This window comes from Benincasa hispida, chromosome 9 (assembly GCF_009727055.1).
Source record: "Benincasa hispida cultivar B227 chromosome 9, ASM972705v1, whole genome shotgun sequence".
Taxonomy (NCBI): Eukaryota; Viridiplantae; Streptophyta; class Magnoliopsida; order Cucurbitales; family Cucurbitaceae; genus Benincasa; species Benincasa hispida.
In genome coordinates this window covers 43625829-43640817 of record NC_052357.1, presented here as the reverse complement: position 1 = coordinate 43640817, position 14989 = coordinate 43625829, and the positions used below count along the sequence as shown (strand labels likewise).

General features: G+C 37.1%; 1 protein-coding gene across 1 annotated transcript; it reads left to right on the top strand.

Annotated features, from left to right (window-relative positions):
• The first annotated feature begins 11108 nt into the window (after positions 1–11108).
• Positions 11109–14989, top strand: LOC120085589 (elongation factor-like GTPase 1). Its single transcript, XM_039041645.1, has 2 exons — positions 11109–11352; positions 11443–14989. Exon 2 carries the CDS (start codon positions 11648–11650, stop codon positions 14759–14761), a length of 3114 nt encoding a protein of 1037 aa, XP_038897573.1. The 5' UTR covers positions 11109–11352; positions 11443–11647; the 3' UTR covers positions 14762–14989.

The window sequence follows — 14989 nt, the reverse complement described above, 5'->3', positions numbered from 1 at the left end:
TGCCATGTTAAAGTTGATCTGCATCCTCATGTCCATTGCAACTTATTATAATTATGAGATCTGGAAAATGGACGTCAAGACGGCCTTTTTGAATGGCAATCTTGAGGAGACCATTTATATGGTGCAGTCTGAGGGATTCATAGCCCAAGGTCAAGAGCAAAAGGTTTGCAAACTGAATCGGTCCATTTATGGACTGAAACAGGCATCTCGATCTTGGAACATACGATTTGATGCTGCGATTAAGTCGTATGGCTTTGAGCAAAACGTTGATGAACCTTGTGTCTACAAGAAGATCATCAATGCTTCAGTAGTCTTCTTAGTGTTGTATGTAGACGACATCCTACTCACTGGGAATGATGTAGTTCTACTGACTGTAGTTAAGAACTAGCTAGCGACCCAATTCCAAATGAAAGATTTGGGAGAGGCTCAGTTTATTCTAGGTATCTAGATCTTTTGGGATTGTAAGAACAAAATGCTAGCATTGTCTCAGGTATCGTACATTGACAAGATGTTGCTCAAGTACTCAATGCAGGACTCCAAGAGGGGCCTACTGCCGTTAGGCATGGAATCACTTTGTCTAAGGAAATGTGTCCTAAGACGCCTCAAGAGGTTGAGGAGATGAGACGGGTCCCATATGCGTCTGCCGTTGGCAGTTTGATGTACGCGATGCTCTGTACTCATTCAGACATCTGCTACGTTGTGGGCATAGTCAATAGGTATCAATCTAACCCAGGTGTTCGTTGCTATCGTGATTCGAGCTAGGAGTGTATTGTATAAAATAATTTGGAAAAATAAGTTCTAAGTATGAATGATGCATTGATGCTTTGATGCGTTGATGTATTTGTAACGCGTTGGTGCGTTAGAGATGTGCAACAGAACATACGACACTCCTCTATTGACGTTCAAGTTTTCCTAAATCAGACCCAAGTATAAATCCAATTTAGGTTCCTGGTAAGTCCAGGGTCGAACTAAGGGATTCAGATTAAGCTAACGTAGACCTTGAATTGTAGCTGTTGTAGGGATTTCCTAAGTGTATGAAGAAATGTGTTATTTATACTAAGGTGTTGTGTGTGTGCAAAAAGATACAAAAGGGTTGAGCAGAGAATGATGAATCGTGTGGAAATGGATTTTAGTGCAAGTGGTATGCGTCGATCTAAGATGAATGTACACGAACTAGAATGTGATGGATGAGATGATTTGTTTATCTTTGTTTATGCGTTAGACTCTTATTCAACACTTCTCAATGCGAATAACATACAAAACTTATCTCTACGGTGCATGCGTCAAACACAGGATGCAGAAAAACACCAGTAAGTCTATCTCTAGAAGTACTAGCATTCTAACTCGATGCTCGCTTACTTATTCTCTCGAATGGTTTAAGCTAAAGATGCTCTTACCAACTAATTTAGTGGTTTAAGCGTTTGAAATAGAATTTTGCATGAAGTATAGATGCATCCAACATGAACAAGAAATAAACAATAGCAAAGTGTGATAGATCAAATATATGAATTCATAAAGAAGTAGATTGTCTTTACAAAAGCAACACTTAATCAGATGAAAGGATGAAAGCGATAAATAAGATGAAAAGAACTGAGTTAAGCCGCAGAGTACAATCTCTCGTCCTCTTTGGCTTAATTCTAGTTGTGCAATATCACTTGTATAAGAATTTGACGAAGTGTCTCTCTCAAGCTCGGCTTCCTTCGCTCCTTGATCGGCGGTGGTAGTGGTTCTCTTCCCTTCTGCTCTTCTTGGCACCACAACACAACTCTAAAGATCTAAAACTACAACTAAGCTAATACCGCGAGTTGGAACTTGAAATTTTTCTGAACTTCGAACTCTGGAGGGATTTCTTCTATGTATAGGCATTGGTCTTTTCCAGCTTAATGATGGGCAGCATTAAAGTCCATGCCCTGGTCAGTCGCCTGACACTCAGAAGATTTTTAGACGCTGCCCGCTGCAGGTGCCCATACTTGCAAGTGGTGATTTGACACAAACATGCTAAATCAATGAATCTTCCTTGCGTTGAATCCTTCCGACGCATGGCCCATGCGTTAGCCTTTGCCTGCGACACTTTTCTTAATCATGCATTAGCCTCTTGTTGAAATCCTGCAATATAATCGTTAATGCCGCAGTATTTTAGTAATAAACATTATTTTGCATAAGTTTGCTAATGTTTGAGTAATTCCATGTGTTTCTTCTAAAAATGAGGAGAATTTATCATTAAAAATCTTAATTGTTCCAACTTAAGAGCCTTAATAACTTGTATTTCTGCAAGTTATCACCAAGCCAGGGTCACTGGACCGTAGTGAAGAACATCCTCAAGTATCTTCAGAGAACGAGGGACTACATGCTCGTGTATGATTTGAGGGATTTGATCCTTACAGGATACACGGATTTTGACTTTCAGACTGATAAGGACTCTCGTAAGTCCACACCAAGGTCAGTCTTTACTCTTAATGGAGGAGCTGTAGTGTGGCGAAGCACTAAGCAAGGGTGCATCATCGACTCCACTATGGATGCGGAGTACATAGCGGCTTGCGAAGCTGCTAAAAGGTCGTCTGACTCAGAAAGTTGTTGACAGACCTGGAATTTGTTTCAGATATGTTTAGGCCCATTACCCTCTATTGTGATAATAGTGGGGCAGTGGCGAACTCCAAAGAGCCAATGAATCATCGGCACGGTAAACACATAAAGCGAAAGTATCATCTAATCCGCGAGATAGTGCATCGAGGGGACGTGATCGTCACGCAGATTGCTTCGGAGCACAATATTGCTGACCTGTTTATGAAGGCTCTCACGACTACAATTTGAGGGTCATCTACGGAGCATGGGTCTACAGGATCGCCTGCGGCTGAACTAGGGCAAGTGGGAGATTTTATTATACTGGGCTTTTATGCCCTAGTTTTTTTTTTGTACTAAGTTTTTTGTATACCCCACATCGCTTTAGGACAAGTGGGAGATTGTTGGGGTTGATGCCCTAAAGTCTCGTGTCTTGTAGTTTATAAACAGTATGTAGGAACACCAGTGATTGTTAATATATGATATTTACTTCACATCTTGTTGTTTTGCTCGGTTATTTGTTTTATTTGCTTTACCATAAACCAATAAATATAAAATCCCTGGTTATCTATATGTGACTCAAGCATGTATGTGGTGACATACAAGTGGATGATTTCTTGAGTGATAACCAAAATGGTCTGTAGTATATGGATATAGGAGGGAAACCTTATCCTGGTAATGCTATGGACGCGGCCTGCTTTGTGGAATGGTCACAAGTGTTGTGACTTGCCACAGATGATCTGATCCTGATCATTCGTGTTGGGGACATGCGAGCGGAGGCGTCCTATACAAAGAGTTTGTATAATACTTGACCACGAAGTGTCAATGTTTCAATATATAACACCGTTCATGACAGAGACTTCACTTCATTAAGATGACTATAGGTAACATGACCTCAATCCTGAGTGAGTTGGGAACTCCTGCCATTAAGGGCGGTTCTTTGATTTGTATGGGTGCAAGTGGCCAAGTCGCCAATTCAAACCTACCATTTTGAGGATTCGTCTGATTTGGGAGCTAGGAACTCAGCTACACAAGATGAAATTCATTCCTTCCCTGAGGAAAGGGTAAGTAATAGATGGCCCCCTTAAGGGGCTAATTCCGAGGCTTGAACGATGTGGCGCCGCACACCTTCTCTTGGCCCGAGAGGTGTTCACACATAGTTGGACTATGTTGTATTGTTCATTAGAGGAATCAGTGGTATTAAGGAGTGAGATGTAACTACAGGGCAAAATGGTAAATTGGCCTAGCTGTACTTACGAGCATCTATGAAGGGTCATCGTACTCATGATTGGTTATATCCGATGGACATAGAAATATATATGTGATAAGAAGAGTTCAGCTGTTGGTCTTTAGTGGAATCACTGATAGTTAACGGATGGTAATCTCATGGCTAAAGAGTTTAGTTAGCTATTCACATACCGTTAGAGCTTTGAGTCACAGGTCCATTAGGTCACCTGGGTAGCTTGGATAAAGTTGAGAACCAGTGTTTGGGTTAATTTGAATGTTCAAATTGACAAGAGAAAGTTCAATTATATATGAATATAATTGGACTGGTTAATTATATATGATATAATTGGCTAAATGTATGAGATACATTATTTTGGAGGAAATATGATTTATATCAAATAGAGAGAAAATATTATAGTAGATATATGATATCAAACTATAGGATATAAATATAATATGATTATATTTATTAATTAAATTAATTGATTAATTATTTGATAATTAACTGATTAATGCACGTTCGAACGTGGGAAGTGGGCTGCGAAGGTTATTGTAACCAGCTATGAAAATCGTTTTCATTTTATAATTTCAATCGTGCGTTCGTATCGCCTGCGCCCAAAAGAATCCGTGAAAGAGCGATCGCGAGAGCCTATACGATAGAAGCTCGTTCGTCTAGTTCATGCATTCTCTAAACAATCGTATACATCTTTTCTAAACGATCGATCAGTTTTTCCTAAACGATCGTGTAGCTCTACTATACGATAAGCATATCCACTATACGATAACAAAGTTCATCTCCCACTTGCTTATCGTCTACACGACGTCTTCTCCTCCGTCCTCTACGAAACTCACCAGAGCCCACTCTTTGGGTTTTTGACACCGAGGATACCGGGGTTTCTCTTGTGGTGGTGTTGTCCCCGCGGTATTGTTCGTGTACATTTGGATCGTGTTGTTACAGTCGACAGACTCACCGGGTGCTGGTAGATCGGTGGGAGGTTTTCTGTTGCTTTGGGTTCACACATACGAAGACAGTCTTCATTTAGTATGAACATTTTTCCTTGTTAATGTTTGTATTCTGAGCATGCCGATTATGAGTTTAATATGCATAACTGTTTGTATGGAATGTATATCGTTTATGTTTCGGTCCCTGTGAAATCGGAGCGATCTAAGCCCGCTCATGAAACTCTCGGTATGAGATCCTTCAGAGTTATCTAAGTCATCTATTCAAAATAGTCAGAATTAAACAATAAACAACATTATAAAGTATGGGTGACTTATTTCTTGGTCTAATCTTATGCGAACTCATTGCATAGGATGCCCCCACTCCTCATGTCAACACATGAATGAATCAGGATCACTTCGTTTGTAGCACTTTACAACAAATTGTAATAATTACTGAGTGGACCACATTTGATAGTGTTACTAGAATAAGGTACCAAACCTTATTCATATACAAAAGACCGTTTTGGCTTTTTACTTGAACTTGATCCATCTTTATGTCTCCACATAAAGTTCAAGTATTCATATAATAGCCATGGATCTTTAGTTTACTGGATTTAGCAATTTACATATTCAACAACAACTTTATTAAATAAATGTCAATAACATCTTTTATTGATTATAGAAAATGTTTAACTTTACAAATTGCGAGTTTTAAGACATACCCAATAAAGAAAGCTTGATAAAGATCAACTAAATGTTTTTATGTACGACATATATATGTCCTATGCCCAGTCATACCACATCAGAAGCATTTCTGTTCAACATTTCTTAAATTCTTATCTTGTGGAGTTTTCCTTTATGATCATCATTTCATGTGGTTCTTTTGAAATTCGGATGATTATAATGACCATCATGAAATGAATAATTATTTATTCCTCTTCATGATCATGACCCCAACCAAGATCACGACCTCAACTAGGATTATTAAAATTTATAGCATTCAGTTTAAGGAATGGTGTTGTTTCCATTGGTCGAGATTCATGATTTTTCATAAATAAGTCGTTATTTTGTCCAGCCACGAGAAGACATGAAATTAATTCAGAATGCTGTATAAAACCTTTGTCTCAATATTGCTGTTGTAGGAGCATATTCAAAATATGAAATATGGAAAATGTCTTCTCTAACATATCAACATTAGTAATTTTTCCTACACATAACAATAGCTTTAAACTAATTTTAAATAATGCAAAGTTGTAATCACTTACCGATTTAAAAATTTAGAGCCTCAAATGCATCCATTTATAACGAGGTTTAGGAAGAATAACTGTTTTTTGGTGATTATACCTCTCTTTCAAATTCTTCCACAAGATATGATGATCTTTTACTATTAGATATTCCATCTTCAATCTCTTGTGGAGGTGATGACAAAGGAAAATCATAGCTTTTTCCTTTTCCTGACTGGATATGATATTCTCTTCTTTAATTGTCTCCCCAAGGTTCATGACATCCAGGTATATTTTGGCATTAAGCACCCATGACAAATAATTATTACCCTTAATATCAATGGTGGCGAATTCTAGTTTAGTAAGATTTATTATGGTACCACTATCACAAAACATTGTATTTATATTAGAAATTTAATATATATAAAACATGCAAAATAATTTTTAATTTATTAATTATAAGAAAGAGAAAAAAAAGACCAACCTTTATAACCTACATTCAGCGGAGGAAATGTTAGAAGCTCGTTCTGATAACATGTTGTAAATTTGAGGAGCAAAACAAGGCATCAAGAAAACATAACCGAAAATATAATATAATTATAAATAAAATAAGACAAAATAAATAATAATAAAAATGAAAAGTGGAAATATAAAAATGATAGAATTTCCTTGAATTTTCTCTCCAAAAATCATCACCAATATTTTCCACCAATGTGCATTTTTTTTAAAACCCACCATATGTCACTATTTATAGGCAAATTGGCAAAAGGATGTGGCACTACATGGATACTAATGGGCTATCTAGAGCGTTGAGTTGAGATAAGATGTCTAGTGTAACGACCTGACCCCCTAGGACTCAAGTTAGGCCGTTACTAAACACATGCATGCATGGAACTTAAAACAACATCCTTTTATAGTGAAATAAATGCTAAATAAATAAGTTGAACTCAAAAGACCTTCATTAAATTCAGATATTAAAAATAGATGATAGGGTACCCATAAATCATAAATGATATAAATAGGTCTGAAAATAAATCTTAATAGTAAGTTTCAAACATCAAATTGAAAGTTGAAAAACATGGAAAGAAATCTAAATATCATGAATAGAAGCATAAAACTGGTCCCCAGTGACTCGTTCAAGGATTCCTCTTGTCATTCGCCAGTGCGTCCTTGCCCTTACCTGAAACATAAACACGAGAAAGGTTGAGTATAAAATATTTAATATGTAACCCCACTACTGGGGTCGGGCTAGGCATCTATGTCCTTTAGATGCCTACCTCTGGTGGAACATAAAAATTGCTCTAGTCCTCATGGGACACATACATACATGCAAAACTAGTTTCTATCCTAATGTAGTTAAGTATGCCCACTACCTTTGGTGAATCCCGAAGGAAACACAATATCTGGTGAATCCTAAAGGAAACACAATCTGGTGAATCTCGATGGAAACAAAATACCTAATGGGCATCTAACTAATCAGTAAAGACACTATCACAGTCTCAACATCACATTTATTACAATATGATTTTATAACATACATATACACCTTAATATCATGGCTATACACCATGCATATATGCCTCTATATCCTCATATCAAATACACCCTTAGTGAATCAAGTATCATCTCTTACTAGCATGCAAGTATCTACGTGCACAAATAAATCTTTCAGATTCTCATACAAGAACGTATATCGGTCATACTATACTATTCGTTTATCATGTTTTCATTCTGTCATAATATTCATCTATCATGCTGGCATATATCTAGTGTCTGGCCCGTGGGCAGTTCCAGTAGTAAGATTACTTACTTTGATATTAGGTTGAACCAAAAAGCAATTGAATCTTTGTGAAATTCTTGAATCCTTAATCGAGCCAAATATTTGAGCAACTAATCCCTTTTAATCTCCACAATCTTTGAATTAAATCCTAGTACATAAACCAAAATAAAATTTAACCTTTAGATTCACATCTAAGCGTTTAATCACGCCAAAATCAGCAACAAAACTTAATAACTTAATTCGTATAAATTACATTCGAACTAAACAAATCACAGAGCCCCAAATCTTACCAAAATTCTTGTTGAAATCACCTTAACTTTGCTTGACATCATGCTAACGACCTTTTAAACTCCTTCAAACTTTCAAATTCAACCTCCAAAATCATGATTGAAATGATTATTAAACACGTTATTTATTGGGTATTCAAGATCCTCAACAAAACCATGAAAATCATTTAGATCTTATCCCAAAACTACGAACCTCACGACGACGTTCGACACAGGACAACGACTGGATGAGAGGAAGACCAACGACGAGCAGATCCGACGACATGAAGGTCGGAGCAGCGCGGTTGCAACTTGACAGAGGAAGAGATGTGGACGTCGACGGTGCGGCAGCCAAAGTTCGTCTAAACCAGAGAGAGAGTGAGAAAGTGGGGGGTTTGAAAATTTCATATTTCTTTTCTTTTTAATTCTCCACCACACACAAATAATAATTAATATATATATATATATATATTATATAGTATATAATATCGACTTACGATCAAGACGACGCACAGACTTGCAAAATATTTATATGATAACCTATCATTTCTTTTTCCTTTCCTTAATAAACATATCACATCAAACTCAAATCTTTCACTTCTTCTCCAATTAATTAAATAAACCTCAAACTAAATTCATCAATTTTAATTAACTTTTTTCCAAAAATCCTAAATCCCAAAATTAAATTCTAACTTTCCAAATTAACTTAAATTCAAATTAAAATCTTTTTAGATAGATTTAATAATTTCCAAATAAACCAATTATCTTTTCCTAATTCTTTACTTGAATTTTGGATTCAAGTTACAAAATTAAAGAGGGTAAAATTTTAAAACCATAATTCCCCTTTTCTCTTTCAAATTTCACAGAACTCAAAATTTCTTATCCAAATAATTCAATTATCCCATCCAATTAATTTAAAACTCTACTCAAAGAATTCATATAACCAATAGAACTTCTTCAACCGTAACAATTTGATTCCAAATTCCAAAGATTAGGAAACTAAAACTCAATAATTTGAAATAATTAACGTAAATTTTCCTTAAAAAAAATCGAGATGTTACATCTAGAATTTTTATGTCTGTGGAGTTCATATGTTTGTGTTTTGGGATGCATAGTTATTTGAACTGAGTTCATATATCTGTGTTTGGGGTGTAGAGTTGAGTTTATATGTCTGTGTTTGGGTTGTAGAGTTGAGTTCATATGTCTGTGTTTGGGGTGTAGAGTTGAGTTCATATGTGTGAGGTATCTGGTGCAATTTTTTGGACTCTAAATAATCTGCTTTTATTGCTTGAATAAAATATTGATTGCAATTCTTTCTTTGTAATGAACAACAATTAACCCACTACATTTCTTACACAATATGGTAATATAAAATGAGAAACCAAAGAGAAATCAAAACTTTTGATTCCTAATTTTTCTCTATGAATTTTATCATCATCTTCTTTTTTTTTCCTTCCTATTGTTGCTTTGTATTTTTACTCTGACATGATTTTTTTAAAATTGAAAATTTCTCATCTTCTTAATAGTTAATGGATGCCACCACATTTCTTCAATAATTTTACTTTCAATTCCTCCAAATTTAGAGGATTATCAAGAACAAATATTCATTTTTCACTAATTCTTTTCATAAAATGTTCCAGGAAAAAATAAATCTCCATTTTATGGTTTTTTTTTGTTATATGTTATATACTTTTAGTTTTCAACTACATACATATTTTTCCAAATATTCTAAAACTCATTTGATATGTGAATCCAATTAAATAAAAATATATTTTACAAAATTTTATATATAAATTTTTCACTTAATGTAGACAAAATATCATTATTTATGTAATCAACAACCCTACAACATACAATCATCCGTCTTATAATATTCAGAAATGATTTTCAAAGTTGATTATTGAAAATGATTTTCGCTGGAGTTTGTAGTCGGAGGTGGTTGTCGGAGTTTGACATTGGTCGCATGAAGGTGGTGTTGGAGTTGGTTGCTGGAGTTTGTCATTAGAGGTGGTTGTTGAAGCCCGAAGTTGGTCATTGGAGTTGCTCATTTGAAGATGGTCATCAAAGTTGATAATTGAAGGTATTTTTGTTAGAGGTGGTTTGTCGGAGTTTGACCTCGAAATTTGCTGTTGGAGGTGGTTGTCAGAGCTTGAACTTGGTTGTCGGAGTTAGTTGCACGAAGGTAGTTGTCAGAGTTGGGTCACTGGACTTGTCATCAGAGGTGATTGTTGAGGCTCGGAATTGGTCGTTGAAGTTAGTCGTATGAAGGTGGCTATTGGAATTGTCATCAGAAGTGGTTGTCGGAGCTCAGAGTTGTCATCAGAGGAGGTTTTCGGAGCTCGGAGTTGGTTATTAGAATGACAACGATAATCGTCGACAGTGGCCGATAGATGGAGCCACTAAAACATTGGAAGAAAGGGAGAGTTGGTAATATATACAAACTCAACTCCACCAACATTTAAAGTTGGTGAGCCAAACATTGAGTTGATATAATATACTATACCATCTCAACTTAACTCAACTAATGTTAGTGAGCCAAACCCATAAAAGTATGAAATTGTAGGAAATATGGACAACATGTATAAACGCCCACGCGGTTAGTGGGAAAATGTCATTTGGTTTTTGAACACTAGGCATGAGCATCCATCTAATACTTATATTGTAATATTTATAATACATTCCTCTTTCTAATCGTTTCTCTCTCAACTTAAAACTTTTGTCCTTTTTTTTTTTTTTTTCTGGATTCAAAATTTTTATAACTTTGTTATCTCCAAAATATTTATTCTACTTTATTGTTTCTCCATAAATTATTTGTGCTAACATTTTCCAAACTTTATTTTATAAATTTACTTAGAATTTTAGAAAAAGAAATTGAAAACTCAATTTTTGTTTATAAATTTGTTTCCAATTTTATTTATTTATTTAAAGTTTATTTTACTTTCAAAGTCTTGTATCTCATAATTTTTCTTTTGCTCTTGTATCTAAACTTGGATAACATAATTTTTTTTTTTTTAAGAACGTAAAGAAATGCATGAATATATACATATCTTTTTTCCATTATACATGCATCTCACCCAACCACCGAAAAGTACATACATATTTAATTAATGATATAAAGAAAAAAGAAAAAAAGAAAAAAACACCCTAAATTCTACTCTCCCTTCTTCCAAACCCTTTTTCTTTCTTCTCCCTCCCATTGCCGCCGGCGGCAGGCTCAAAACCTTTTAACACAATTCTCATTTACCCTTTTCCATCTTCTCCACATCTCCATCGGCATCGCGCCGCCACGCACGACTGCCCACCGTTCTTCTGCTTGTCGCCGACTGCTCACTGCATGCCTCTGCTCGACGCCAAGGTCCCGCTACCCCAATCTCCTCCCCCTACTTTTTTTTTCTATTCATACCAAACACAGGGACTGATTTTGAATGCGTTCTGATTTATTCAGGGTTTCAAACAGAGGGATAGCCTGTGTGCAGCAACAGGATAAAACGCGCAGCTCATTCGCTTTTGTATTTGGAGGTCTGAGAAGCAACACGAGGGAACAAGATAAGCAATAATCTGCATATTGTAGAGTAAAAGAGAAGAATTTTTTGTTAATTTGATTTGTACGGATTTGTAATTTTAGGGTTCCCCCCTCAGCTCTAGATAAAATGGGTGATCTCGAAACTCAAAGAATTAGAAACATATGTATATTAGCACACGTCGATCATGGCAAAACGACACTTGCCGACCATCTTATCGCCGCCTCGGGGGGTGGTTTGATCCACCCAAAGATGGCGGGCCGCCTTCGTTTCATGGATTATCTTGATGAGGAACAAAGGCGGGCGATTACTATGAAGAGCTCTTCGATTGGTTTAAGGTACAAGGAATACTCTATCAATCTCATTGATTCGCCTGGCCATATGGATTTTTGTAGTGAAGTGTCGACTGCTGCTAGATTGAGTGATGGGGCATTGGTTTTAGTTGATGCTGTGGAGGGTGTGCACATTCAAACCCATGCCGTTTTACGACAGGCTTGGATTGAGAAGCTTACGCCGTGTTTGGTTCTTAATAAGATTGATAGGTTGATATGTGAGTTGAAGTTGAGTCCTATGGAAGCGTATACTCGTTTGTTGAGGATTGTTCATGAAGTTAATGGGATAATGAGTGCATACAAGTCCGAGAAATATTTGTCCGATGTGGATTCAATACTTGCAGGTTCTTCAGGTGATGTAAATGACGAGAACCTTGAGTTTGTTGAGGATGACGAAGAAGATACATTTCAACCACAGAAAGGGAATGTGGTGTTTGTGTGTGCTTTAGATGGGTGGGGTTTTGGAATTAATGAGTTTGCGGAGTTTTATGCTTCAAAGCTTGGGGCCAATGTATCGGCATTGAAGAAGGCGTTGTGGGGTCCACGGTATTTTAATCCAAAGACCAAGATGATCGTTGGAAAGAAGGCCATGGCTGGAGGAAGTAAAGCTCGGCCTATGTTTGTACAATTTGTGCTTGAAAGACTTTGGGAAGTTTATGGGGCTGCTTTAGAAACTGATGGGAATAAGGAGGTACTTCAAAAGGTTAATAGTACATTTAATTTGAATATACCAGCTCGAGAACTTTCGAACAAGGATCCGAAGGTGGTTCTTCAAGCTATTATGAGTCATTGGCTTCCTCTTTCAGATGCAATATTGTCAATGGTTGTAAACTGTATGCCTGACCCAATTACTGCCCAATCATTTCGAATATCACGGTTGCTTCCAAAGAGGGATATAGTTGATACTGGAGTTGACATCAATGTACTAACTGAAGCAGCTCTTGTTAAGAAATCCATTGAAGCTTGTGATTCGAGGCCTGAAGCTCCATTTGTTGCTTTTGTGTCTAAGATGTTTGCAGTTCCAGTTAAAATGCTTCCACGGAGGGAAAACTATGGTGAGAGTACTAATATTTCAGCTGAAGATGGTGGAGATGGTGAATCAGATGAGTGCTTTCTTGCATTTGCAAGGGTATTTAGTGGGGTTCTTTATTCTGGACAGAGAGTTTTTGTGCTTTCAGCTTTATATGACCCGACAAAAGGGGAATCAATGCACAAGCACATTCAGGAGGCTGAATTGCATTCATTTTATCTAATGATGGGCCAAGGCTTGAAACCAGTGACCTCAGTAAAAGCAGGAAACCTTGTAGCAATTCGTGGTCTTAGCCATCACATATTGAAAAGTGCAACTCTTTCATCCACAAGAAATTGCTGGCCTTTCTCAAGTATGGCATTCCAGGTTGCTCCTACTCTTAGAGTTGCACTTGAGCCATCTGATCCTGGAGATATAGGTGCATTGTTGAAAGGCTTAAGGCTTTTAAATCGAGCGGACCCTTTTGTAGAGGTAACTGTTTCAGCAAGGGGAGAGCATGTACTTGCTGCAGCAGGAGAAGTTCATCTCGAGAGATGCATAAAGGATTTGAAGGATAGGTTTGCCAGGGTAAGCTTGGAAGTCTCTCCACCTCTTGTATCGTATAAAGAGACGATTGAAGGAGAGGCTTCTAGCGTGTTGGACTATTTTAAGGTGTTGTCCGAAAGCACAGACTGTGTTACTAAGAAAACCCCAAATGGTAGATGTACCGTCAGAGTGCAGGTACTGAAACTTCCACCTGATCTTGCTAAAGTACTTGATGAAAATTCTGACGTATTGGGAGATATTGTTGGAGTCAAATTGGGGCAGAACTATAAAAACTTGGAAACAAAGAGATCAAGTATGAGGGAAAATGAGAATTTAATGGAAGTAGTAAAAAAACTAATAGCAGATGCAACATGTAGTGATATATCTTCAAAGGATGACCATGAAAGCAGTCGGGCTGACAAACACAATGCACTATGGTCGAAACTTCTTAAGCGAATTTGGGCACTTGGACCACAGCAGATTGGTCCTAACATTCTGATTAATCCAGATCCCAAAGTAAAGGATCCTGATTGTTCTGTTCTTATTCGGGGCTCACCTTATGCATCACAGAGATTGGGTTTTGTGGACGATTCCTTAAATGGTAACTTGGATCCTGAAACATCGTTGGAAGATGATACATCTTCTGCAGCATCACCGGAAGGAACTCAGACACTATGCATGGAAGCAGCATCTCTCGAGAACAGTGTTCTATCTGGGTTTCAGCTCGCTACATCAGCTGGGCCCTTATGTGATGAACCTATGTGGGGGTTGGCATTTATTGTTGAAGCCTCTATTTCTTCATTGTCTGGGAATTCAGATGAATTTGAATCTCCCTTTCAACCAGAGAACAATGCTATCTTTTCTGGTCAAGTTATGGCCGCTGTAAAGGATGCCTGTAGAGCAGCTGTACTTCAAAAGAAACCACGGCTTGTTGAAGCCATGTACTTCTGTGAATTGAATACTCCCACTGAGTATTTGGGTCCAATGTATGCTGTACTTGCACGAAGGCGAGCCAGAGTTTTGAAAGAAGAAATGCAGGAAGGTTCATCTTTGTTTACTGTGCATGCATATGTGCCCGTTTCAGAAAGCTTTGGTTTTGCAGATGAATTAAGGAGATGGACTTCTGGAGCAGCAAGTGCTCTTCTAGTTCTTAGCCATTGGGAAGAATTATGTGAAGATCCTTTTTTTATCCCCAAGACGGAAGAAGAAATAGAAGAGTTTGGAGATGGTTCAAGCGTGCTTCCTAACACAGCAAGAAAGCTCATTGATACTGTAAGACGGCGCAAGGGTCTTCCAGTGGAAGAAAAAGTTGTACAACATGCAACAAAGCAGAGAACTTTGGCCCGGAAAGTATAAAGATATTATTTGATTGTTTGTAGGAGTACTATAAGGCAATACATCTTTAGATCCTTATTTGAACATCATTTCTCTCTTTCTTCTTCTTTTCCTTTTGGGTGCCTGGAGAGTAGTGGGTGGACATAGTAGATGATACTTGTTGATTGTAAAATTATTGTTTGTGGAACACTTCCAACTTCCAATACGTTTTCATTTATAAAGTTTTGATCAGTTTTGAAACACTTTCAA